General features: G+C 36.6%; 1 protein-coding gene and 1 non-coding gene across 2 annotated transcripts; both read right to left on the bottom strand.

The window, feature by feature from the left end:
• Positions 1-172: 172 nt before the first annotated feature.
• Positions 173-26,944, bottom strand: LOC125824890 (uncharacterized). Its single transcript, XM_049504230.1, has 9 exons — positions 26,774-26,944; positions 23,939-24,060; positions 18,750-18,957; positions 16,701-17,247; positions 16,376-16,627; positions 16,093-16,284; positions 15,943-16,017; positions 3,228-5,687; positions 173-496 (listed from the first exon to the last, which is right to left on the bottom strand). The coding sequence occupies exons 1-9, from the start codon at positions 26,932-26,934 to the stop codon at positions 209-211; spliced, it is 4,305 nt and encodes a 1,434-aa protein (XP_049360187.1). The 5' UTR covers positions 26,935-26,944; the 3' UTR covers positions 173-208.
• Positions 22,905-23,123, bottom strand: LOC125825049 (small nucleolar RNA U3). Its single transcript, XR_007442831.1, has one exon. It is a non-coding gene; the product is annotated as a small nucleolar RNA U3 (small nucleolar RNA).
• Positions 26,945-27,858: the final 914 nt, after the last annotated feature.

Raw genomic sequence — 27,858 nt, forward strand, 5'->3', positions numbered from 1 at the left:
ATGGAACTATAGAGGCTGTCTTCACAGCCTTGTGAGGTACAGTTAATACATCTGAGGTAATAACCAACCTGTCAACCTGTACATATACAACCACTAATACCTTCAATAATTTCAACACAACTTTATAACTGACTGAATATCTTGTTAATGTGCTAGTTCCCTGATTAAAAAAAAAACAAAACATTTTAGAGAGCATGTACCTTAAGAATTAAGATGTCCACAAATCATGCATTACTTGCAGTTGACTGAAATCTGTATACTTCAGAGACATCTTGTAAAGCTCTTTGAGCTTTCCGGCATCAGCAGACTTACTTGAGGCACTGTGTTGAGAGTTGGCTGAAGATTTAGTTGGACAGAGTGATACAGACAACATCTTCTTCAATAGCATCTGCAACTGGCTCCAATATTTATCACAAATCTTAGGATTGTCTTTACCTAGTGCATCTACAGGTACATGGCGAGCTTCAAGCATACAAGTCAAAGCAGACTCCAAAAACTGTCAACAAGTAATTGAGCAATGTCATCCACAGTTTAAAGGATGAAATTTGCCAAACTACCATAGGAGAAACAATGAAACTCAAAACAGTATCCTATTTTTCAATGCTCAGACAATTATGAAAATATCAAGTCCTTGATTCCTTTTTTGAGGTCAGTACCAGAAAAAAAACATACAAGTTCTGTGTTCTATTTCTGTTAAGAAAATTTCACATAGCATAGGGACATTTTGAATACAGACTTGAATATTATAGATCCTCGTTGCAAATTATATTCTAGCTAAGGTCATGATTCAAATCTTACCAACCAACTATTCCTTGCCACTAGAAATAGGAAATACTTTTGACAGCAAATGGATTGTCTTGTCCTATGAAGAAAAAGAAATATGGCATGGAGAATTAAGAACAATTGGACTGTACTTCAGGAAGCTTTGATGGAACTACTGGAATATTCTGTGAATTTCCATGCTGCTGCAGTTCATCAGACATTTAGTATATGGCATCACCCATTTACAAACTCAGACCACCACAGAAAAGATTCCTGTTCCTAGAACACACAATTAGATGCTCTAAAACACAGGGACGTGATATATTATTTTGAATATTTTGGCCCCATACCATCCAAAAATATACCAAGAAACGCAACCTTAAATTTGTAAATAGCTTTACAAGAACCTAATCAATGGTGATCTGATACCTTTATTCCCTTAGACTAGGTTTCTCAACAGTAACCTGTAGTCATGCACAAACTTAATCTAAAGCAGTATGTGTTTTTGACTACCGTTTTATTTATTGCAAGAAAAAATTCAAGATATTATTAAAAAAAATTGGAGTTACACATCACAACAGAAAAGGTTGTGCATACACATCACTCAGAAAGTTTATGGAAGAGCAATTACATCAAGAATATAGAGAGGACCTTGGTTTCAGTATTCCACTACTACCTCTAGGTTTCTTCCTTTTAGAATCCAACATTTGAATGTACGGACAGTGATGGCTTAGGAGATACGGTAAACAGCATTCAGCAGGAGGAAAATGTGTGGAGTCTAACTTTAACAAAAGCATAGAAATTTGCAAATGTTAAAACAAATATTGACTAATATCACTATAAGCATAGAGCACATGAGTCAGGACAATGAAACAGTTGCAACATTATGTTTAAATTACACTAAACACCCCGGTAATATGACTTAGTTGCAGATATACCCATGCAGTTACAAACCATACTCTTACATATTATACAAAAATATTAGTTTGTTCAGTACATCCATTATATAAGCTATTAAGTATTAGTTTTAAAAACAGGGGATGTGAACTAAGTATATAGTGATTAATGAGAAATAACTAGAAGACAAACTAAAACTAAAAGTAGAAAGTTCCTATCTATTAATTTACGAAACTTAAAGAAAGAATAAACATTTTTGGCTCTCATGATAAATTGAAATTCACATTTTATTAAGAAAGAGAATAATCATTTCTTGAAATATGTGTACCTTTCAGAAATCTTTAATAGGAAATAAGTAAAAAATTTATATAAGAAAAAAAAGTGTTTTCCTGAAACTTGTGGTGTAAAACAAGTCAGAGATATTTTTGTAGTAGAAAATCATCTCATTAAGTGTAAAATTTTAAATTATTTCTAAGAATAAAAAAAGTGACATTCCTTTTGGACATACTAAAAAGGAAAGTACGCCACATAAATTGGGATAGAAAGAGTAATTACATAACATTATATGTGTATGCGTCCACACCTGCGCGCACATGTATTTGAGAAATAAATACAACTTTAGGTCAGACTCAAGTTTCACCTGTGCCCACAACTCTCTTCTGATCACCCTATTACAACTTTAGGTCAGACTCAATAGGTTTAAGAAACAATGGAACAAAACTTATGAAAACAGGAAAAATGTCTTTGTCATTAATAAAATATAAACTTTCAGCCTAACTCAACCTCAACTGCTAGCTCACAAGAAGATTCTCAAAGATCATGTGAGGAAACAACTCATCCCTTCAATTCATGAAGGCACTGCCACACACCTAGGACTGGACATTTGGAGCGTGGAAAATTACATCTTGGGGCCAACATTAATATGATAAAGAAATGAAGATTAGATTTAACTCAAATCAAAACGCTAGTTCATGAGGTGAAGATTTTCCAAGACCATATAAAGAAACAATAACCCCCATTCACTCAATCAATGTGGGGAACTTTAGCATTGTACTTCTACACATTGCATTTCTGTTACTAAAACTACATGGACCAGATAAAAACAGCAAAAACAAATTTTTTGAGTAAGGACAGCAAATGTGTTCTCAGATCCTGTAAAGAAAAAATCACTGAATTCTACACGTTAGTCACATATATAGTACAAAGCATCATTAGCCCCATAGTCTTTTGTGGATATCAAAGCAAATAGTATTCATTTAAAATACACAAGACATATAGCTAGACAAATAATGGCAATAGATGAAAATGAATGCATGTATTCACTATTCAGTCAAAGAAAATCAAGCTTAAGCTAAAAAGGTAACTAAATGAACCAACACAAGAAACAAAGAGAGACGAACATTGAAAAATTGTACAAAGAAAAGATAAATCAATTGAAGAAGAATGCACATATACAGTCAAAGAAAATAAAGCTTAAGATAAAAAATGTAACAGATCAATCACACTGGAAACAGAAAGAGATGGAGCTTTGAAAAGATTCTGCAAAGTAGAGAGATGTATAATCATACCACGTTAGAGTGAAGAAATTTTGACAGATCCAATAATAGCCCAGCTCGCTCCACCAAAATAGCCAAGTGCATGACCGAATGTGTCTTTGGTCCATAGAAATCCAAGGATTTCTGCCAGTTCCTCTCAGCCAAAGAAGCATATTGCTTTACTCTATGAAGAAAGCTATTTCCACCCTTGGATGAACCGTGCTTCTTCTGATCTTGCTCCAAAAATTTCAAGCAGCAATCCCTTTGGTAGCAAGCCAACTGAAAGTATGCATATGCAGATTCCTGTTTCCGTAACTCACCCAGTGACTCATAGACAGATAAAGCCTCTCTAATGGCATCATTAGCTGAAATCTCATGCTTTCTATGGTCTATCTTCGGTCTACTAACACAGGAGTTGAAAGAATCCTCAAGGACACAGTTCTCGTAAACCTCAGCAAATGTATCTTCGCTGGCCAGTAGCATCCCGAGCCTTAAATATGTATGAGCAAACTGAGTATATACTTCATTTCTCAAGTAGCTTGAATCCAAATCTGATTCTTCAGTGACATGGTTTACAACTGTTTTTGCTGATCCATAGAACCTCAGTGATTCCCTGTATTCCATCTTGGCACCCTGGAGAACTTGCATGTATGCATCGTGGAGGATTGCATGTTCCTTGAGATTTTCAATCTTTGCTACCATCTCTTCTGCTAGAGCTCTCCTTCCATGACCTAAATTACAATTTATCAATATAATGTTAGTGTGGTCAGCTACTTCTTTAAATGCATTTATTGCATCAGCAAAAGCAACTTCAGCTTCATCCAACTCATTCCTTTCCATCCTCTTACGGCCTAATTCATTACACACCCATCCTTTCTTTCTAATTAAAGATTGCAAGTCTTCTGAATTAGCAAGATGTCCAACCATTGCATTTCTAGCTTCATCATAACAGTTCAAGGCATTCAAGAGATTATCAGCATCTCCAGCTACAGTACCTCTAAGATATTTAAATATACCCCCACATTTCCTTTCAGATTCTTCCTTCAAAGTTTCAGAACATTTATACGCTGAAGTTCCGTCAATTTTTACTGCCATGTTATCTCTATCAGAGTTGGTAGCTCCTGAATTCTTTGCCTCTGAACTATCTTTCAATTTATTAGACATTTCTATCCGGGCAATATTTTTCTTTTGCATCAAGAGCTTACTCTCTGATGTGCTGCTTTCACCCTTCTGATGAATATCCGCAAAAGTTCCAGAATGAGCATGGGCGTTTGCTTTGGTATGTGATTTTTTTTTCTGCTTTCTGCCATAACTTTTTGAACGTAAATCTCTATTACTGCTGCTCGCACTGCTTCCACTGCTGGCCCTATCACTCTGGCAGCTGCAGTTTAATAAAGAACATGAGCTGCAGTTTTGACTAGACTGTCCAAGCGTCTTCTTGAGCCTTTCAACCTCCCTCAAAACTTCAGATGACATCTTTAACTCTTTAGTTAAGGGCTTTTGCTCTGACTGTACTGGCATCTTATCACCATCTGTCGAATGGAATTCTACATACACGTCCCCAACTAGTGTCCAAGCCTTGGCCCAAAAGAGGTAGCTGTCAGATGACTGATCATACATGAAACAATCATCAGATAGTGAAGACCCAGCTTTTTCACTTTTATCATCACTTTCAATGTCAGGTAATGAACAAACGAACATGGAAGAAACAAATTTTGAGTCTTCCCGATGTTGAGGCATTGATCCATAAACCAGACATGCCAACTCTACAACCTTCAAGGCCTGATTCAATTGCCCATCTTCTTTATAAGCTTGTCCAAGCGCCAAATATGATTCTCCAAGCAATAGAACTAGCTTCCACAACTTATCATCCAATTTTGAAGTCGGAAGCCATTCTCGAATATCACAAACTTCAATACAGTCGGTATCCCCACATGCACAGACAGAAAAACTCGGAGCTGAAGGTAGCTCATCCTGATTTTTACCACTATTCTGCAGATCCATTATGTTGCTTTGCAGTTGACGTTTCCATCTTAGAGACTTAATAGCTTGAGAGACATGATGAATGGCAGCCAACTTAGTGGAGATCGGATCAGCAACAGTTTGAACCTTAGGAGACATTTTTGACAGATCACATACTGCACAGCTTTTCTCTCTGCTATTTGATGCATCTTGCAGACCGACTGTATTACTCCCCATTGGAGCTGTCATTGCTCTTGGGGAAGATTTAGCCTCATCAGATGTTACCCTCACAGAATCATCAAATCCAATAGCCGGCAATGTTTCAATATTGTTATCTGGTTCAACTTTAGGAACCAGGGAATCATGGACATCTGATACAGAAACTGAAATCAAAGATTCTACTGGTTCTTCTTCAGCATCAGCACCGGTAACTTCAGACTCCCTAGGAAGTGCTTCAGATGACAAATCTAACATTTCATCATATGTTAAAAGGAGCCTCGCAAATTGTTCATGAGCACATGCACGTACAACCTGTTTGCCACAATTTCAGGTTATCAGTTATCTGTTCTACAATATAGGAGAGAGAGAGAGATTGTGCTTTGGACAAAATGCCTTTTACCCTACTGTAGCAAGAAATAGAGTTGTAACCAAACTATGTTTCTCAAAACCTAGACATCCACCCTCATTATTGCTTACTGCAGCAAGAGAACTAAGATATGCAATTCAAAGCTAATTTTTGGAACTTGTAAGACTAAAGTAGTAAAGTACTATGGTGGAGCAAGGAAGGAAGCAACTTCGCTCCACCTACCTCTCAACACTGATTATTCATAAAAGCAGAAGAAAAACTAAGTAGGCAAATTTATAATGTATTAAATGCATGGTATGCATGGAAAATTTATAATGTGACAATATAAGCTTACGCATACGTGAACACTTCTAGCTTTTGAATACATGACATATATCGATGTTTTATAGGCAGTATCACCTAAATTTATGTAGGAAAAATATTATAAATAAAAAAGGTAATATTTTATATCACAAATAAAGTGTCAATAATTTTGATGCATAATTTATTACAATATATTATTTTCAATTTCCCACTTTTTTGACAATGCCTTCAACCGTCATTCTATTTTATGTTGCTTCCTCAGTTTTGTTACTTCAATTTCAGTATCTTCCATTGATTGAATCGAGCCTTCTCAACAAATTAAAGAACAGGAAAGTTAAGTTCCTGTGTGAATATATGCTACATATAAAGTAACATTTACACCAATATTAGGGGCATTAATGGGATGAAATGGACAGAACTATGAACTTCTCGATAAGCAATCACCTTCAACACAATACAGAAAATTTAACAAGAAACTGAGTAGATATGCAGACAGCCGGCAACAGGATTATCAATTTATTTTGAAGAGTAAGCTTTTTTTCCTTCCATGATGATCCCGTGAACAGTTCACATGAGCAGAAGGAGTCTTTTTTTTTTTTTTTTGAATAAGTGAGCAGAAAGAGTCTTCTAGCTTCCGTATTGATTTCTTTATCTAATAATGTTTCTTTAACTACACATTCCATCATGTTCGTATAATTTTTATTTTAATTCTGATGACAATGTCAATAGGAAATTAAGTTATATTTCAACATAAAGGCCTAATGCCCATCTGTTGATGTTGTGTTTTGTCCACAATTACGTTATACCTCTATTAACATTTAAAATCTGGCCTAACAAGCATATTTGAATTTTAAAAACGTGATTTTACAAGATATAGAAGCAAGCAAATACTAAAATAGATTCTCTTGAAATACACAAAATTTTCATTGACAATCAAAAATCGGTGAAGAAAAAATGCCAATTTTGAGAATATTTTATTCAATGTGGGACAAAAACTTGTTTTTGGAATTCCTTCATGTGACATATAAATGTTATATAGAGTTGTACAGAAAAATCAGTACATAGAAGAAATGTTCTTGTGGTGGTTCAAATAACAGAATACGCGAAGACATAGCTTATGAACTGCTATAAAAGAATAGATCAAAGGAGAGGAATGAACAAAACAAAAGGGGGAATGAGAAGCAGGTAAATCCAAAAGCAGTAATTCCTAAAGAAATTAGGAATTTAGCTTTCGATATGAAATTCAAAGAAGGGGAGTCAAGAACAAGAAGGAGAATCTCACACAAGGGTTTGTCATGAACATAAAAAATTTATCTTGGAATGTTCGGGGGTTAAATGGGGAGAGCAAAAGAGCACTTGTAAGAAATTTGTTGCTTCAATGGGAGGAAGACATTCATGTGTTGGTTGAAACTAAGCTAACAAGGAATGACTCAAATCTTTACCAACAAATCTGGAACAACAGATGGTTGGGAGAAGCTCATGTAGAAGCTATTGGAAGGAGTGGGGGGATAGTAGTGCTATGGGACAAACGAGTTTGCAAGGGGGAAATGGTAGACAGTGGAAATCAAATGCTTACTTGTAGATTTGAGGGCATAGAGCAAGAACTGACATGGCATTTAAGTGCATTTATGCAGACTGTGATAAGAGGGGAAAGGAGGGAACTTTGGTGGGAACTGGCAGCTATTAGAAGCCTTTTTGAGGGACCATGGGTAATATGTGGTGATTTCAACATCACCAGATATGCAGAGGAGAGAACCAACTGCCAAAGAATCAATATGGTGCAATGACAGTTTTCAGAATGGATCAATGACATGGAGCTTGTAGACCCTCCTTTATTTGGAGGGTCTTACACTTGGAGGAGTGAAAATCATGAGAGTACTTCCAGAATAGATAGATTCCTCTACACTTCACAGTGAGAGGAACACTATCTACACATCAAACAATTACTGATGCCAAAATTGGGATCAAACCACAACCCCATCATGCTTACATGTGGAGGTATGGATTTCAAAAGGTCATATATTAAGTTTGAACAATGGTAGTTGGGGGTGGATGGTTTCAAAGAGGGGGCAAAAGAATGGTGGGCCTCTTCCAGTGTAACTGGGAGCCCAGCATACATCTTGACTACCAAACTAAAACTCCTAAAAGGAAAATTAAAAGAATGGGGGAAGGAAAACAAAAATAACTGGAGACAGAGGAGGAAGGACATCCTGAACCAAATTACTGGATTAGAAAATATCATGAGCAAAGAGCAAGAGCACTCACGATTGACGAATCACTCCAGAAAGTTCATTTGGCAATGGAGTTTGAGGAAGTGGTCAAGAATGAGGAGATAGCATGGAAACAGAGGTCTAGAATCCAATGGTTGAAAAATGGAGATAAGAACACCAAACACTTTCACAGAATGGCCACAACACATAAGAGATGCAATACCATTGACAAAATTGAAAAGGAGGAGATATATATCACTGATCCAAAAGTTATAAAGATGAAAAATACAAGACTACTATCAGAATCTCTATAAAGAGACAGAAACATGGAAACCTACTCTAAACTTACAAGAGTTCACAAGCATTAACTTGGAGAAACAGATCTGGATGCAGAGATAGTTTGAGGAAGAAGAAATCTTAAAAGGCATCAATCTTTGTGCTAGTGACAAGGCACCAGGACCTGATGGCTTCCCAATGAGCTTCTTTAAAGAATTTTGGAGTGTCTTGAAAGAAGACATCTTGAACACTACGAAGCATTTCCATGAGTTCCAAGTTTTTGAAAAAAGTATGAATGCCACTTACACCACTTATCCCAAAGAGAAGTGGAGTTACATCACTGAAGGACTTCAGACCAATAAGATGGGACTGATTTTTGCAAGGCTGTTTGTGGGGACTAAGGAGGCTGCAGAATGCCTGATGAAGTGCTTTTCAGGAATGAAAAAGGCACTGTGGTTACTCAGAAAGTAACATATAATTAGAAGCCTTCAATATATGAACATCGCCACAAATATGGGCATACCAGCGATAGCTGCAGGAAGAACCAGAAGGTGGCCAAAAACCTGCTAAGATACATGCTGCATCCGAGATCAGTTGGGGAGAAGGTGATTGAGATAGGAGAGACCTCTGCTGAAATGAATAATGTAGAGTGGAAGTTGACCACTGGGAAGTGGGAACAATATAGGAGCGAAGATAAACACAGGAAACAAAGCTAATGAAGATTCAAAATGGACAGAACCTCAAAAGCATGCTGGGGCATCACCAGTGCAAGAGACCAGACTGAATGTGGCCAACACCTTTCAACCTTTGAATAAGTTGTCTAATCAAAGCATGCCGGAGAATAGTGCCTGGAAGGGGGCGATACTGAGACTGTCCCTATTAGGGATGGTTAAGATGCTATGTTGGAAGGTGAGCTCTTAATGGCCTCTCAAAACAAAAAGGAGGTTAAACCCTTTGTCGTTAGGTTGAAATGGACTTAATTGGTCTTTTGGAGACTAGAATAGAAGGAATTAGATGAGCATGGTAGCTGATAAATTGTTTGGTGGATGGAAGTACTATACTAACCACTCCTCACACTATAATGGGAGAGTATGGGTGTTGTGGAGAGAAGGCATATGTAAGGTGGCTTGTTGCAGTAAGAATTATCAAGCTGCAACCTGTGAGGTAACTCATATACCTCTGCAGGTGAAGTTCTTGATCATTTGTGTGTGTGAACAATGAGAAGGACGAGAGGAAGTAATTATGGGATTACCACGATCAATATCAGGGTTGTTCACTACCTTGGATTGTGACAGGTGATTTCAACTCTTCTGCAAATGGAGGATCGAATTGGAGGAAACCCTGTTACAGTACCTGAAGGTAAGGAGTTCCAATCTAGCCTGGATAGATGTGGTTTATCTGAATTACCAAGAATGTGATGCACTTATACATGGAATGATAACCATGGAAATAGTCGAATATTTTTGAAAATAGATTGGACATTTGTGAATGGAGAATAGTTGGATAGTTTGCCTACTTGAAGAATCTATTACCTGCCTGAGGGTATTAGTGACCACAGCACTGCTTACGTGACATTAATGAACCTCACACCAAATAGGAAGAGAGCTTTTGGGGTGTGAGTTAGGTCCAAGACCTAATTTAACACAGTGAAATGCCACTGGTATAACACTGATCCCCGAGGTTGCCAATCCGGAGAGTGCAAGTCAGTTCAGGCCTATTGCATGCTGTAATGTTGTATACAAATGTATATCTAAGATGCTCTGCCAAAGGTTAAACTGGATGCTTTTGTGAGTGGTAGATCCTTGGTTCAGAATGTCCTCATTTGTCATGACCTCATGAGGCACTATTATAGAAAAATTACCCCAAGGTGCTTGATGAAAATTGATTTTAGGAAAGCTTATGACATGGCTAGATGGGATTTCCTTGAGGAGCTGGTGCTTGGATTTGGCTTTCCTGATAAATTCATAAAGCTTGCCATGATACGTGTGACTACAACTATATTCTCCATAAAAGTTAATGGAGATAGTCATGTCTACTTTGAGGGGGATCGAGACAAGGGGATCCCATATCCCCTCTGCTCTTTGTGTTGGTAATGGAGTATTTAGCAAGAGTGCTGAGTAAGATGAGTAAATTTAAAGACTTCAAGTTCCATCCTATATGCAAAAAGCACAGCTGACCCTTCACATTTGCAGATGATCTGATGATATTCTGCAAAGGCGATGAGGCCATAGCTCAAAGGGTTATGGAGACTATACAACATTTCTCTGAAACTACAGACTTAGTTGCTAACATGACAAATCCAACATTTTTCTTGCAGGAATGGATGATGAGACAAAAGATGAACTCCTGAATCTAACTGGGATCATTTCCTAATAGGTATCTGAGGCTACCCTTATCGCCTAAGAAGTGGAACAAGATAAAGTGTCACTGGCTGTGTCTTAAGATTACAGACAGAATAAGAGCAGCATCTAATAGACATTTGTCATATGCTGGGAGGTTGCAGATCATCCAATCAGTTCTATTCTCTCTACATAGCTTCTGGGGCTCAGTCTTCATCTTACTCCAAAGTGTTTTGAAAGAGGAGGATAAACTGTGTAGGGGGCTCCTACAGGAGCACTGAGAAAAAGAAGAAGATCTCTCTTGCGGCTTGGGAGAAGATGTCTAGGCCTAAGAGTCAGGGAGGGCAGAGGGCTAAACATTAAAAGTTGCAGAGTATGGAGCATAGCTCTTGTGGGCAAATTAATATGGATGATTATGGAAAAGGAGGACATAGTATGGGTGAAATGGATATAGGATATATATCTGCAACATAGGGAGGACTTCTGGACTTCTCATCCTCCGGCGGACTGCAGCTGGTATTGGAGAACATTACACAAGCTGAAATTATGGTTATGGCACAACAAAGGGAAATACTGTCTTACTGGAAATAGAAAATATTCTGCTCCTAAGGGATATTTGGAGTTGATAGGGAGTGCACCTAGAGTACTAACTGCTGAGCTAGTCTGGACTAGATTTCTCTACCAAAACATAGATTTGTACTCCTACTGACTGCACAAGATTAACTGCAAACCAAGGACAGGTTGTGGGGCATGGGATTGATGTGTGATACTACTGACTGTTGTATGTGTGCAGATTCCCACCTTGAGGATGCAAAACATATTTTTGTGACTGTACCAAAGAACTCTGGGAGAGATTGCAGGAATGGCTGGGAATTAAGCTCAGATAGCAGAGGGTGCAAAATACACTACTCAATATCATAAGCAAGCATTGTAGTGGATTCAAGGAGGTTATGGCTTGCAGTATATGGAGGCCACAGTCTATCATATTTGGACAGCAAGGAATCAAAAGATATTAAAAATATCTATTATATTTGGACGGCAAGGAATCAAAAGATAATAAAAAATCAAACTGTACAGTATACTACGGCAGGTACAAAGTGTAATTATACTGAAAATGTACCGCAACTCTAAAAGGGATAGGAAAGTTGTTTACCTTAGAGACTCAATTTGTAACTAGACTTCACGAGGCTCACTAGATCTTGGTAATGTTCCTAGAAGAGGATTGAGACTATGAGTGCTCCTTAGTGTACTGTTTTACTGTGGTTTGAGCTTGGGACTTCCATGTTGGAGGTCTCAAGTTTGAAACCCCTTGCCAGCGAAAGTAAGGGGTTTGCCTTCTGGGTCGAGCTCGCCGCACCAGGCTTGCCTGGTGCGGGTTACCTCTCCTATGTGGTTTGCGAGCTATTGTATAGGAGCAGGGGTTTTACCATGAGCGCACCCAAAGGATAGCGGCTGCGGGTTTCCCTTGTCATATAAAAAAAAAAAAAAATCTCACTGTTTATTGCCCAAAAAAAAAAATTTAAAGAACTCCAAGTTCAGAATGATGATAAAGATGAGTTAGTGAGAAAACTTTGGGATGCCGAAATTAGCTCAAAGGAACACAAATCCTGTGAGAAGGGCTTTATTGATAGAGGAGGCCAATTATTCTGAGGATTGTGAAATAGGAGTAATAAATTTAAAGTTAATTTCAAACTCTTAATATTTGTTCCAAAAATTTGTGTTGAATTTAATTTCCTAAATATTTGGACTTCTTACCTAGTCAAATAAGGCAGTATATAATAAACAAAACTTAAGTTGATTTCAAAGTTCTAAATATTATAATTAAATGACTATTTCAAGGAAAATAATTAAATGACTAGTCTTTAGCAAATTATATCTTAACTAATAAAAATAAAATCTTGTCATGCTCTTAAGCTCTTTTCCAAGATAACTAACTGAGGCCTCTTCTGGGCGTTACTAACCTCATCTCCGGTGGACATTCTGCTTCAGGCTCTACTCAAATCTTAAGTTTTATTAGTTTCCGTTCATGGATAATAGGATTTATTCATCTGGGGAAAAATAGATATCACTTGTTCCACATCTTAAGACAAGATTTGGTATAAATAGGTGGAAAGCACTAAACATCACATGAGAAGACTAGTTTTGAGCAAAGGAGTACTGCTATGGATCTACAAGAGGCACAAGAATGTGTCGGAAAACAACAGAGGAAAGACTTTCAAGTCCAGGCGCTATAATATTTCTCGACAATTTTTTTTCCTATCTCAAAAAGTTAATCAATACAGGAAGTCAGGTTAAATCAATTTGGTCAATGGCCAAAACGTGCAATAATTATCCTGTTGAGAACGCATTTAATGAAGGATGGAGCTAGTAGGTGATAACAATTAAAGGCTTTATTAATAGAGATGCTCCCGAACAAAAAGTCATTAATATTGATAGCAGTACTCCTTTGCTCAAAACTAGTCTTCTCATGTGATGTTTAGTGCTTTCCACCTATTTATACCAAGTCTTCTCCTAAGATGTGGAACGAGTGATATCTATTTTTCCCCAGATGAATAAATCCTATTATCCATGAACGGAAACTAATAAAGCTTAAGATTTGAGTAGAGCTTCAAAGCAGAATGTCCACCGGAGATTAGGTTAGTAACTCCCAGAAGAGGCCTAAGTTAGTTATCTTGGAAAAGAGCATTTTGGTGGACAAGATCTTTATTTATTTTAGTTAAGATATAATTTGCTAAGGACTAGTCATTTAATTATTTTCCTTGAAATAGTTATTTAATTATAATATTTAGAACTTTGAAATCAACTAAAATTTTGTTTATTATATTCTTCCTTATTATTTGAGCTAGGTAAGAAGTCTAAATATTTAGGAAATTAAACTCAACACGAATTTTTGTTTTGGGAATATCTTTATTTGAATTTTTAGTTAGTACCTGAATTAGATTACATCCTATGTTAGACAAACTTAACTTGTAATCACATCTTTTAATATTTTAAATTTTGATAGAACAAATATTAAGAATTTGAAGTCAACTTTAAGTTTTGTTACTCCTATTTCACAGTCCTCAAAATAATTGGTTAGAAGAAATATTAAGAGTTTGAAGTCAACTTTAATTTATTACTCATATTTCATAATCCTCAGAATAATTGGCCTTCTCTATCAATAAAGCCCTTCTCACAGGGTTTGTGTTCCTTTGACCTAATTTCGACATCCCAAGGTTTTCTCACTGACTTATCTTTATCATCATTCTAAGAGCCCGTTTGGATTGGCTTAAAAGTCTGTCAAACCTACTTTTAAGTCAGTTTTTGACTTCTGGAAGTGTTTGGCAAATATAAAAAATAACTAAAAATAAGTCAAAAATGACTTAAAATAAGCTACGAAGTGTTTGGCAAGGTAAAAAATGACTTAGTCAGAAACCAAAAGTAGGTCTCCCCCTACTTTTTATTTTTTGACTTAAAAGTCATTTCAGTTTGACTTTTTATTTTTGACTTGAAAGCTACTTTTTTAAGCCAATCCAAACGGGCTCTAAGCTTAGAGTTCTTTAATTTTTATTGGGCAATAAACAATGAAATTACCATACCAACACAGTAAAGCAATACACTAAAGAACACTGATAGTCTCAGCCCCCTTCAAGGAAGATTACCAAGATTTAGTGAGCCTCAGGAAGTCTAGTTACAAATAGAGTCTATAAGGTAAACAGCTTTCCTACCCCTTTTAGAGTTCCTGTACTTCCAGTATAATTAAACCATGTATCTTCTGTAGTATAAATTCATTTTGTACAGTTTGATTTTTTAGTATCTTTTGATTCCTTGTTGTCCAAATATAATAGACTGTGGCTCCATATATTGCAGTCATAACCTCCTCCCTGAATCTACTCCAATGCTTGCGGAGTACAAATCTATGTTTCGGTAAAGAAATTTTAGTAGTGCTCTAGGTGCACTCCCTATCAGCTTCAAATATCCCTTAGTACTTTTGTAATTAACTCTACTTTTAGAGTTGTCAAAAAGGGTCGGCCCAGCCCCACCCAACCCAACCCTAGAAGGGCCGAGGGCTGGAGCGGGCTGCCCCTTCTTTTTTTCTTTTCAAACTTAAAATTCTATAACATCAAGAAAATGAGAAGATTTTCAAATCAAATATAGCAAATAATGGTGTTGTTTCAATAACATTAGCAAGAAATCTAGTGTAATTAGCATGTATTTAGGATACTAGATATGCGAGATATATGCATTTGGTGTGATGCATCCTAGATATGCGAGTGAGATAAGAGAGTGGCAAGCGAGATGAGAGGGAGGCGAGGGCGCGGGATTTGTCTATGTATCCGAGATACAGACAAATCCACTTGGATAAAGTGTATCTAGAACAAATTAACCTAATATTGAGTCCATGTATCCCGAGATACATGTATCTGGACGTACCAAAATCTAGTAAGATTCATAATACTACAACATAGCGTGCATTTAAGTAATTAGCTCATATACTAGCGAGATGTTGTAAGTTACCCTTAAATAAATAGTTTTGGACCAACCCCGACCCAGCCCCGATCAAGCCTCAAGGGCCAAGGGCTTATATGGGTTGGGCTTACAAGCTCTAGTTTTAAATGGGCTTGAAAAATCATATCCCAACCCTACCCCAATAATGGGTTAGGTTGGGCCGGCCCCATGGGCTTAAGCCCATTTTGACGGCTCTATCCACTTTGTAGTCGGTATTTAGAAGTTGCCAACATGTCCCTTAATGCAAAGGGATAAAATGTTACCAGTTTCAAAAAAAAATCAAATGGTTATTTTATCCAGTGTGAAATAAATTTTAAAAGGATATAGAAGACGAATGATATCTCGCTAAGGTGCTTCCTGCTTTTAATATGATATAGATTTAAGTCAGCATGACAGGGCATTATCTTCAGACAACATCGCAAAGATGGAAAACAGAAAGGTAAATCAAACAATAAGAGGTTTTTCGCTAAGGACTGATAAAGTTAAAACTCTAAACAACACCAGCTTTTGACCATTTCTTGTTTAAGCAAGGAAATAATGAGAAGAAACTAAACATATTTTGTTAATATTATGAGACAATATACCAGGTGATCAGGCGCATCCAAAAAATCAAGACATTTTCTGAAGAAACTCGCACATCTAGACTTGTTTTCAGGAGACTGCAGATCAAAAGTTGCAGTATTAGCAACAACTAATCAGAGGAAATCAATAATTAAAATAGTAAAACTACAGACCATTGAAAGTGAAAGTCTGTGAGCAATCCGGTACAATATCGTCCCCAGTGAAAGTAAGGGATCGCTTCTCCCTCTATTTATTAGAGATGGCACAGAGCAAGAATTATCATCAGTGTCATCGGCAGGTCGGTTTTGAGGTATGACAGATAGATCAAAGAGTTGGATAGCATCTTCTCCCGCACTTTTGTATAGCTACAGAAATAAAGGTAATGTCAATTAAAGATGCAAGGAACAATGCAACAAGAGACAAAAATACAGTGCATTACAAATAAACAGCAAATACCCAATATGCACCAGGATCTTGCTTGCAGTTTTCTTCAAGGAATCTCAATACTGAAAGCCCATTTTGTTGTACAACACTTGGATGAAAAGCAGGAGTACCATCCTCAGATATGCCCTTTAGGAGAAATATATCATCTGTTTTAAGGAGTTCATAGCCCTGAACAACACCATCTTGATGATAACATATAGCCAACTCAGGTACACTAGCCATGACATTATCAAGCCATGCCTCTAGCCATGTTAAAGGTGTGACCTGTCAAAATTCACAGATGGCAGTTACACATGTTAGCAAGGATATAAGAGTGAGGAAGTTGGTTAAGGTTTACCTGTCGTGAAACATCCCACAAGTGCAAGCTAACTGCAACATACTTTTCATTGCTGAAAATGAGTAAATCACTTCCTAGAAGCATACGGAAATTGTGAAACTGCCAAAATAGGACCCTTAGGAATCCATCATTACTAGGTCTTCTAAACTTTTCGGACTCTTGCACCGAGTACCTCGACTTTTCTTTTACTTGTGAGACCTTCTTTCCAGGACCTTGATCCTTATTTTTCCTATTCTTCTTTTTTCCCCAAAAACAGTCAGCCTGTTTGAGTTCGTTATAAGTGCACCGCTGGTTAGATTGCTCTTCCTGATTAGAAGTTCCACTTTGCTCATAGGAAGTGCTACCCTGTATTGGGTGATCAGAAGATTCAGGTGAACTTTCTCTTGATTCACATTGCCACTCCTTCGGTGGTGTATGGGTTGGAGGACAATCACATGCCTCCATGCGAACTGAATGCATAGCGAAATTTAGAAACAAAGACTGATCTGCACATTTTGGTGGGTTATTATTTCTTCTGATCAATTTCTCCCCCTCTTCAATATCAGGCCTGCATTTGGCATTGCAGTTGAATCTTTCGTAAATTATATTCTTGTAAAACCACAAAGAGTTTCTATAACTAGAGGTAATAAGTTTCAAATTGTACATCAAAATCAAGAAAAACATTCACCCTCCATACAAAGTTACTTAAACAGTTCTTTAAACAGAAGGCTTAGTCTATCCTAAACAAAAATTAACTTGTTAAGGACCTTACAAAATTCATATACCTTTTTAAAGTTTTCTTCTTCTTCTTCTTTTTTGAAAATGGTAACTTATCTTTTTAAAGTTTTCTTATGAATACGAAAGCATTTTACTTGTGGCCTTTATCCATTGTTTATTTCACATAGCCTCCATCTCTTCCCAATCTGCTTCCATCCATATTCTCGGATATTGCTCACTCCGATTCCAATGAAGTGCATTAGTATTGTCTTTAGAGTTGACACGAACTGTGTCTTTGTTGAGAGAACATGTAGACCATATATCCACTTTGGTTTCAGAAGAACAATATTGTTGAATTAGAATGAGCAAATGTGGTACCCAGATGATGCTATGATTTAACAGTTAGCATTTTTGGAAAGTACACATTAGTTGCGCAAGAATATAACGGTACAGTGAACATTCAACTTGAAATGGAAGGAATATACACAATCAAAAAGATCAACCAAAACATCTAAAAACTAAAACAAAGAATCCCTGTCATTTGAAACCTTAATAAATTAACTATTTATGCAAACTCAAATAGTTAACTAATGAATTACTTTCAATATCACATCCTTAATCAAGTATACTCCTATAGGAACAGAATGCTTTGTCCATAGGGCTTCCTTTTCCTCAACCCAAGATTCGTCTAGCAATGAGTGCATATATACTCTTTACTGTCCATGTAATTTAAGACCATGGCTCATAAAGCAAGATACACAGGATTTATATAGGAGAAAACTAGATATTTCTATTGTCTAATATCAACAATAAATATTGAGATTAAGAAATTCTTCCTCCGTTCCCTATAGCTAGTCCCCTGTTGACTAGGCATGCCCCTAAAGAAATCATTTATCAAGAGTTTGTTTTACTAAGTTACCCTTGTTAATAGTTATTAAAGTTGCAACTCCAATAAATTTGGGAAGTGTGGATACTTGATAATAAGGGTACATATTGGAAGAAAATGATAAATCTCTCTTGATTTGCTAAAATGGACAAGTAAAAAAGAAAATCTATTCTTAGTTTTCAAACAAAACAATATCTAAGGGACCAGAAAAAGGGAACGGAGGGAGCATATTTCTAAGAGTTTTTCAAATGGGAAAATAGAAACTTATAGTACTTCTCATGATGATAATTCTTGCATGTCTAGTTTCACTCCAAACACGAAAGTGAACCTCAAAAAGCAAAATATCAGAATACATCTGGGATAGAGCCATAAAGGAAGAATTAATTCTCAAAACTTTGACTAACAGAGTGACAACTGGATTGAAATTCAGAAAGAGTCTTGCATTCCAGTACTGTAGAGCATATTACCCTGTATTTAAAACTAGTGTCTTGCCAACACGATGTACTGCAATTGATAATCGAGCCTTGGAGTATGGAATCTTAAAGATTTGCTTCAGAATATCAGTTGGGGCAATGACATCGATCTCCTCTCCATACTCCACCAGACCTGATACAGCAAGAGCTTCACCTTTCCTTGCAAGATTTGAGGTGTGTGTGCCACTTTCCCATAATAAATCTGCAACGTCAACCAGAATATATTACCCCTCTCACATACAACAATGAAGACATGTTAAAACTTATATATACACAATCAAATGATATTAGGAAAAAAAAAACACCATAAGTTGTAGGATCGACATCCATTAGATACTCCATCCTGTAAAACCAGGAAACAAATGAAATCATAAAAAGATGCAAACTACTTGCGTAAAAAAAAGTTAATGCGGCACTTGTATTTGTTCATCAAAAACAAATGTGACTTTTCCTGAGTGCAAACAAAAAAAATATTGCTATTGAGCAGCTACGCTTCAATATTTTGAACTACTTCCATCATCTACACAGATATATTTCCATAAGCTCCTGATCGAAGAAGGAGACAGGGATATCTTGTTGGGGGAGTTGTCGCAGAGATTTTGGGTATTGTAGGTGCATTAAGGCTGCAGAGGTTAAGGGGGGCTATTAGAAAGATGAAGAGGAGAGGAGCGACCTGGCCAGACAAGATCCCGGTGAACTTTTGAAGAACGCAAGCAAGGCAGGTATGAAGTGGTTGACTATGTTGTCAAATGTCAAATTTAGGACGGCTAAAATGCCAGAGGAATGGAGATGGAGTACAACGAGTCCTTTGTACAAGAAAAAGGGTACTATTCAGAACTAAAATAACTATAGGGGTATAAAGCAACTAAGCCACAGTATGAAAATCTGGGAGAGGGTGGTCGACATGAGGATGAGGAGGGGTGCGTCTATCTCCAAGAACCAATTTGGATTCATGTCGAGGCAATCGACTACAGAAGTCATCCATCTTGTGCGGAGATTGTTGGAGCAATATAATGACAGAGAGGCTCGAACATAGTGTTCATTGACCTTGAAAAGGCATATGATAAAGTGCCTAAGATGTTCAGATTCTAAAGGTGTACGGCATACATTAGAGCTATTAAGAACACGTATGATGGAGCCAAGACCCGGGTTATGACAATGGAAGGTGACTCTGAACACTTATCGATTGTGATGGAGTTGCACCAAGGACCAGCCCTTAAGCTCGTTCCTATTTTGTCTAGTGATGGATGAATTGACACAACATATTCAAACGGAGTATTGTGGTGTATGTTATACACAGTTACCATAGTATTGATTGACGAGACGTGTGGTGGAGTAAATGATGGGTTGAAAGTTTGGAGAAAGGCCCATCTGAGCATGTCCTTATGCTGAGGATTGATCGCAATATGTTGTAAAATGCTATGTTGCTTGGACTCTTCAAAAATGTCTAACGGGTGCTCGTCAGAAGTAGTGTATTTTTGGACAATCCAACATGGGTGCAGCATCGAAGGTGAACAGTTTGTGCAACTTAGGTTAAATGCCTAGGAGGCCTGACAATTCTTGAAACTCCCAATCATTCAAATTTCTTCTCAAGCTTGGACACCAAGTATTTCCCTCTCAGTTCTGGAAAACAGTAGTCACGATTGGAAACAATGGAGAAAATCGTAAGGTAAGCTTCCTTCAAATTCAATTGGCCTAACCATGCATCTTCCCAAAAAAGAATATGATTCCCATCACCCACCTGCAAAGATGAATTCATTGAGAATTCGGGCCACGCGTTCCTGATTTCCTTCCAGATCCACAACCAAGAGGAAGTCTGCTCATGTTGGAGACCCAATGACAATCTTTGCCATAATTGGCTTGAATCACCACCTTCCTAAGGCTCATTCCTTCTTGATTGTATCTCTGGTGCCATTTCAGGAGCATGTTTTTTGTTGTGCAGAGCCAGGTCTTTCACCCCTAACCCCCAAACAGATTTGGGAAGAATAACCTTGTTCCATTTCACCATGTGAAATTTATGGTCCTTGTTGTTTCCCTCCATAGGAAAGAATGCCCAAGTTTGTCGAGCTGCAGAAGGACCTTTGATTGGATAGGAATTACAGACACAAAATAAGTAGGGATGCTATCCACAACACTGTTAATCAGTGTTATTCTGACACCAAAAAAAGATATTATTGTTGCCAGGAAGCTAATCTATTCTCCAGTTTCTCAACAATCCCACTCCATATCTCAGTTGATTTATACCTAGCACCCAAAGGAAGTCCCAGATAAATTGTTGAAAAACAACCCATATTGCAACACATAATCTCAGCCAGCTCATCTAATTCAGGAACCAAATTAAGAGGATAAATGAAACTTTTAAACATGCCAATGTGAAACCGAGAGAGTGCCTCAAAGAACATCAAAGTAATGTTTAAGTGTTGGACCTGGGACCTCTTAGCACCACAGAAGATGAGAGTGTCATCAGCAACTAAGAAGTGAGAAACAGAGGCTGAGGGATTAGTCCTATTGACAATAACCAAACCCTCCAGTCAGTTGAGTTGTTTAGCCTTGGCTATCATCCTGCTAAGACCCTCCATGGCTAGTATGTAAGAAAGGGGGACAGAGGGCCCTCTCATGGCAGAGAAAAAGACTTAGTTCTTTTATTTTGAACAGCATTATTATTATCTGAGAGTTACTCTTCTTTACACCTTTGCATGTTGGCTACTAGGGATTTATCTTACGCCATATAAGAACAATTCTTCTAAAAGTAAGATCAATTCTTTAACTTGATATCATTGATTCTTATTCATAAATTAAATTAGGTCATTAGTCCAACACTATTAAGAGTTTAGCCATAAAAACTTTCCCTTTTTCCCAAAGTTTCTTTAACTTTATATCGTTGATTCTTATTCATAAATTAAATAAGATCATTAGTCCTATACTATTAAGAGTTCGGCCATGAAAACTTTCTCCCTTTTTCCAGAGTTGAACTCTGGAAAAAAAAAGTTTGGCCATAAAATTCCAGAACTATAGAATTTTTAAGAATTTGAAAAAGTTTTTTCACTTTTTTGCTACAAATTACTCATAAAAAGTCAAAAACAACTCCAATTTGTACTCATGGCCAAACACCTTCAAATATTATTTCACTTTGAAAACAAAAACTATTTTCTTAAAACTTTCACAATGAAACATGGTCAAACGATCACTACTAATTGTCTCTAAATTCTTCGAAATAGGGATCTAGATCACTTTTTTATCTAAGTTCTTAAATTGGCCTATGTAAAGATATAGCACCACCTAACTCAACCCCAACAACTAACTCATGAGAAGAGGATTGTTCAAGTCCATATAATCAGACCACCAGTCCATTCCCCAACCAATCTGGGACTTTTTTTTTGAAATTGGTAAAAGTTGTACTCCTCAGTATTAAAGGTTATGTTGGCCACCTCCTTTACAAAAGAAGTCATGGATAGTTACGAGGAACCTATAAAATCCACTAACTGGATTTCTTCTTCTATATTCTGTTCTTCACACCAAAAGCCTAAAGTAGTAATAACTTTCCATTTAATATTTTGTACAGAGCATTCTTTCCCTTGAAAGATCCTCTGATTTCTCTCCTTCCAGATAATCCACCATATGCAGGTTGGAACTGTTCTCCACCACCTGGGACTTTTACCCACTCTAACAACTTACATGGCCAAACTCCCGCTATCTGCATACAGATGCTACCTATAACCTACAAAACTTATTAAATAAAAAAACCACCTCCTCAAGTGCCAAAAAGGATTAAGCTTGACTTTCCACTTCTTTCACAAGACTTAATATGTTATTCCCCAGCTTTAAGTACTTCGGTTTCTTCGTGTCATGGTCATTGATAACCTCAATATATTAAGGGTTCTTACAAGCTTTTGCTCCATCAACACAAATACAAAAAAACAAACCAAAACTTGCTCTGAATCCCCAATTTTATCCTAATTGTAATATGTATCCTTCCCAAGTATTACTATTACCACCAAATATAAAAATGAGTTCCCTTATAGTATATATCATGTTTAGTTCTGTATAAGCAAAGGGGAACATGCTTAAGTAGCTTTGGCATTTTGGTCCAAAGCTGTTCATATTTGGCTAAACACAGTACAAACCCTCTTTTTTTCGAAAAAGTTTGGAAGTCTGTCCACTCTCCAAGAGACCATCCCAGCCATGTAAGAGCAGGGTTGAGAACAATCCTTTATGGCTCCAAAACCCAACCAAGGGACCATAAGGGCTGTTAATCACGCTCTGGTCACTTGGTCATGGTTCATCCACCGGACATGGTTTCCTATCTCCTTAAACTCAAGGATACAGTGCTACAAGCCTATAGAACAGATCATGTTCAAGTACGGATGTGAGAAGGTACTAGCCATTTTAGTGTGTTTAAAACAATGATTCTAAATAGGCATAGTTAATCCAGCAAGGCAAAAGCAAATTCTAAGGTACCTTATGTGTCACAGTAGCTTAAAATGCACTCCAGCCACTGAAAATGGGTTAACAAAGCAATCAATCACCACCTTCTTTCTGGCTCTCTACCACTTAATAAGAAGTTCCTCTCCTTTCATAATAGAAAACCGTCTACTCAGAATGATGAGGTACTCCTGTCATCCAGTCCATCCTACTTCTTTTTGGTCCTTATTATCAAAATTATTTTTCTTGCTTCTCAAGCAACGCAACAATGTGTTAAGCTAAGGAGTTCAAGCTGCAGCACAAGAAAGGAAAGATGGGAGTACTGCAATTTAGCACGTTCATTAACAGTTGAAGTTGAACATAATCTGGAGATCAAAAGGTTCCTCATTGATACCGTATGCAGAGTGATGTAAATATTTTACTGAATTGTCCTCAGCATTCATGATTTTCTTTTCAAATACATATTCTTAATCTCAGTATATGACGTTCTTAACCCCAAAACTTCACTGAGCGAACAGTTCAAAAAGATAACATTTGAGTGACTGATTCTAGGACTTGCAACTTGTTGCAGAACTAGAACTACTCTTCTGTTCGTGAAGTCCACAAAAGTTATGTGAAGCCAGGTCAAGTAATCTGATCAGTCCTACGAATGTAATTTATTAACGGTGCGAAGCATATTGACAGTTAATAAAGCAGTACAAGTACAACACAAGCTAAAAAATGTAACATTTAAATGAGATAACAGAACTAACAGTCACTACCTGCACTCGTCCTTGATTGGGTAGCCACTAATGGGAGTACCTTATCTGGAATACTCGAAAGCAGCGGCAAAGTGTTGAGATCAGTCTCGATAGGAATCATCCGATACCTCGGAGCTCTAACCCTAAAATTATTATCAAAAAAGAACTGAATAGAACAATTCAAGATAATCCAAACACCCTCCCTCTGACAAAGAGAATACTTGGACTCAAAATTCACATAACACCTAATTCATCACATGCACAAAAGACAAGTGTCCACTTCTACAAAGACTTGAAGTTTAAGATATCTAATCACTATCATTCACAACATTAGCAATATGTCTTAAGTTCATTATGAGAAAATTGCTTCAACATTGTGAGTCTCTCTAACAGAACTGATGGTACATAATAAATGCAATACAACAGACACTGGTGCAACAGTAGAGTTGCTCTTTTATAACTTGTCAATCATAGGTTCAAGACGTTAAACCCACCTCGTTGCAGCAAACCCCTTTGTATAAATAAAATAGAGGGCTGCGTAGAGCCGTAGACAATACGCCCATACTAATCAGGGAACACTTCGAGTACGCTTAAGCCTTTTTAAAGAAATATAACATTTGACAACGCATTTTAAAGAGTTCTAACACAAAAGGTCCCCCTAAGTTAGAAGGTTACTCTATTCTCCTCCTAGGTATACAATGCTAAACATATAATCCTTCAAGTTTTGGTCCAGTTTTAATGGCCACATCTTCTAAGATTTATAAATGCGGACATATTTGGTAATGTGCAATGAAAAATTGGAAACAAAAGCAAGTGAAAGGTGGGTTTCTTGGAGTCAAAGCTATATTTATCAAAAGTAATGGTGAAACAGCTCTTCATCATAGAAAAATGTATTCAACTTTTTCCTGGTCTTATTTGACATTGCAAGTGAATAAAGTATTCTTTGTTCTTTGATCTATTTCATGTTCTATAATCTGATCAGCGTCTTACAAGGCAAAGGAGCAAGGTGTGCCATTTTACCTACCAAAGGACAAGATATGTTAGCTCTAAGACACTGGGCGTACTCAATGAATTTATTATAAGTATCAAAAGAAAAGATGTATATATCTTGAATAACGTTGGAGCAAATAATATTCTCTGTCACTGAATCCTATCATACAACAAAACATATTAAATAAGCTATCGTCAATATTCAAAAGCATTTTTTTTTAAAATCAGGCACATACATTATCATAGCAGACAATCCAAGGCATAAATCATGCAAGGAGTATTATTCAGGCGTATACGGAAGTATGGTACAAGATGACTTAAGGCGTAAATCTAGCAAATATCCCACCTATTTTAGGTGCTAGCCAAATGATTAATTTGCCTCGTGATAATGCACCGGACAGTCACGAGTTTTCCTTTTAAAACATTGATAACGGTATCTGTTTCTAGTCTTTTTTATAGATCGGGAGTATATGCAAAGTGGTCTTTGTTAAACATTATATAAGCTTTTAATGAAACTCCTCAGAGTTTGAATTTGTTGGACCAAGTTTCTCCATCATCTTAATTTAAATAACAACATATATTTACTGTTTTAGGAGGGAAAAAAAAACATGGACCAACCCCCAATTTTAAAAGACCACATGTAACTAAAGCCATGTACTTTCAAGTAAAAGTCTGTCAAGATTCTGTAAGACCATACCACAAGTGCCTCCATTTTGTAAACATATAAGACTGATATTAGTAGTCACCAGTTTCAAATATATATACATAAGACGATATTAGTTCAGAGTTAACAAGAAGGTTAAAAATAGATCAATCCTCAGTGCCCGTTCGGACAAGCTTATAAAAAAGTAAGAGTTAAAAGTCATAAGTAGGGGATATCCTACTTATGGTTTTAGGGTTATTTTAGAACTTTTTTTGGCCTAAAGTTGAGTGCTTAAAAGCACGTTTTAACTTCTCCAACACCTCCAAAACCAAAAACACCTACAAATAAGCTACCCCTTGTGCTTTACTCTCTCTGATTCAATTCACCTTTTTTATACTATTTTAGAAGATTTCCAAATTTTTACCATTCATTTCATTAAAAACTCTTCACAAATTTTAACAATTCAAACTCACTAAACTATCAAGTACTCTCTCTATCATACTAAGTTTCTCAACTAATTGCATGTCTATCTCCCACCAACACAGGACCGAGTAACCCTATCCACTAAGGCTTAGAGTCACCTAATGTTTTTGTACTCCGGGGGGAGTGAGGGGGGTATTCAAAAAGGGGAGTCACAGGTTCTTTCTTTCCCATTAGGAAAGGTCTTGGTTTGGTATGGCATTAAAGAAAACTTGTTATGGTTATGCGGCTATATAGAACAGGCAGGTAGGGCTTTATGCGGCCTTTTTTATGAATAGTTTCAATCAAAATTCCATCAATTGTAGCTACTGATTGCCCTGATCATGTGTGATCACCAAAGGTGAAGTAACTCTTCAGATGCTCTCTACACTCTGTTAGTATTTGAAACTGAAACCTCATATTCTCAACCTACTTCATTGATCACTTTACCACACCCTTGATTGCCTGTCAAACTAATTTTTCAACTAGTACTTAATCTTCAGTTCCTCATTAACATTTGAACCTGAGACCTCACAATTCTCAAACCTACTTCATTGATCACTAGACAACAACACCCTTGAGCGCCTATCAGAATTAATTTTTCAACTATTACTTAATCCCCCCTAACACCATCACTTATATAAGTGAATAATTGGTGTCGAATCAGATACCATGGCATAAAACAGAAAGGGAGAGCACAACTTAAATGACAAATTTCACCCAAATAAATTCAATTTGCAGCTAAAACATACGGAAATGCGTACCTTTCGGCTGAGGGAACAAGCTCGGAAGTCTTGAAATCATGGAATGCTTTATCAGTTGAAACAGGAATTGTACCACAGAGAAAACCGACTGGTTTAGGGCGTGCAATTTCGAGTCTTCCTACACACTGTAACTCTCGGGAACTTGACGGTGGTTTCTCCATAGATAAAATTCCTCTCCGAAGCTAGGGCTTCTCCGACCTTAGAGGAAGAAAATCGGTTTTGGGTGTTGTGCTTTGAGTTTATGTTCCAGAAGCTTCACATTGAAACTAAAAGAAATAGAATTAATTACAATTGTGAAAAAATAGTTGTATTATGAAGTGAGTCAAATTTAACCCCTTCAGACATAAATAACAATTTGACTATTTTTAAAGACTGTATTTTCAATATTAGGAGATGTTAATTAGAGTCTAGACTGGCTTAAAAATTTGTCAAATCTATATTTTAGTTTTTGAAAATATTTGGCAAAGTTTAAAATAAATTAAAGTACTAATTTTTAACTTATAAGTTACTTAAGTTTGACTTTTAAAAAATCTATTTTTTAAGTTAAGCCAAACAGGTTCTTAGACTAACGTATGTATATACATTTTTGATATATATCTCACACACACAGTCATTTGACATTGGGCTTTTTACATAATTGTACAGGTGACAAAAAAAAATTCAACCAAAGTAGTCGCATGTATCTGTAATGTATAGATTGTATAAATAGTGTATAATATGTATATTTGATGTATAACTATGTATCATAGATGTATATACTTTCATATACAATATGTATACATTACAGCAATTCATTTTCCTCAACGAGTTGATGTTATTTTCATTAACCAACTCAAATCTCTTCTAAACAGCCTCAATTCTATATATGAGCTCCTCTCAATGTTTCAAGTCTTTTGATTTATTATTCACTTAAAATAATTTACGTGTATGGTATTGTCGAATATATATATAATTATTATTTTTTATTTTTTTTCGTTGTTGTTTGTACATTTACGTAAAATAATCCATTTAATATAACATTCAACTCCCTTATATTAAAACGAAAAAAATCATTAAATTCACTATTTGATACCAAATATATCTAG

This window comes from Solanum verrucosum, unplaced genomic scaffold (assembly GCF_900185275.1).
Source record: "Solanum verrucosum unplaced genomic scaffold, falcon-dt-bn FXZP01000086.1, whole genome shotgun sequence".
Lineage (NCBI taxonomy): Eukaryota > Viridiplantae > Streptophyta > Magnoliopsida > Solanales > Solanaceae > Solanum > Solanum verrucosum.

Bases quoted from the DNA above. Each gene is read 5' to 3' on its own strand.
- LOC125824890 (XM_049504230.1), bottom strand. From the start codon at position 26,934: ATGGAGAAACCACCGTCAAGTTCCCGAGAGTTACAGTGTGTAGGAAGA. The intron at 24,061-26,773 runs GTACGCATTTCC...TAATAATTTTAG, and splicing joins CTTGTTCCCTCAGCCGAAAG to GGTTAGAGCTCCGAGGTATC. The intron at 18,958-23,938 runs GTAGTGACTGTT...TTGACGTTGCAG, and splicing joins CCAATCAAGGACGAGTGCAG to ATTTATTATGGGAAAGTGGC.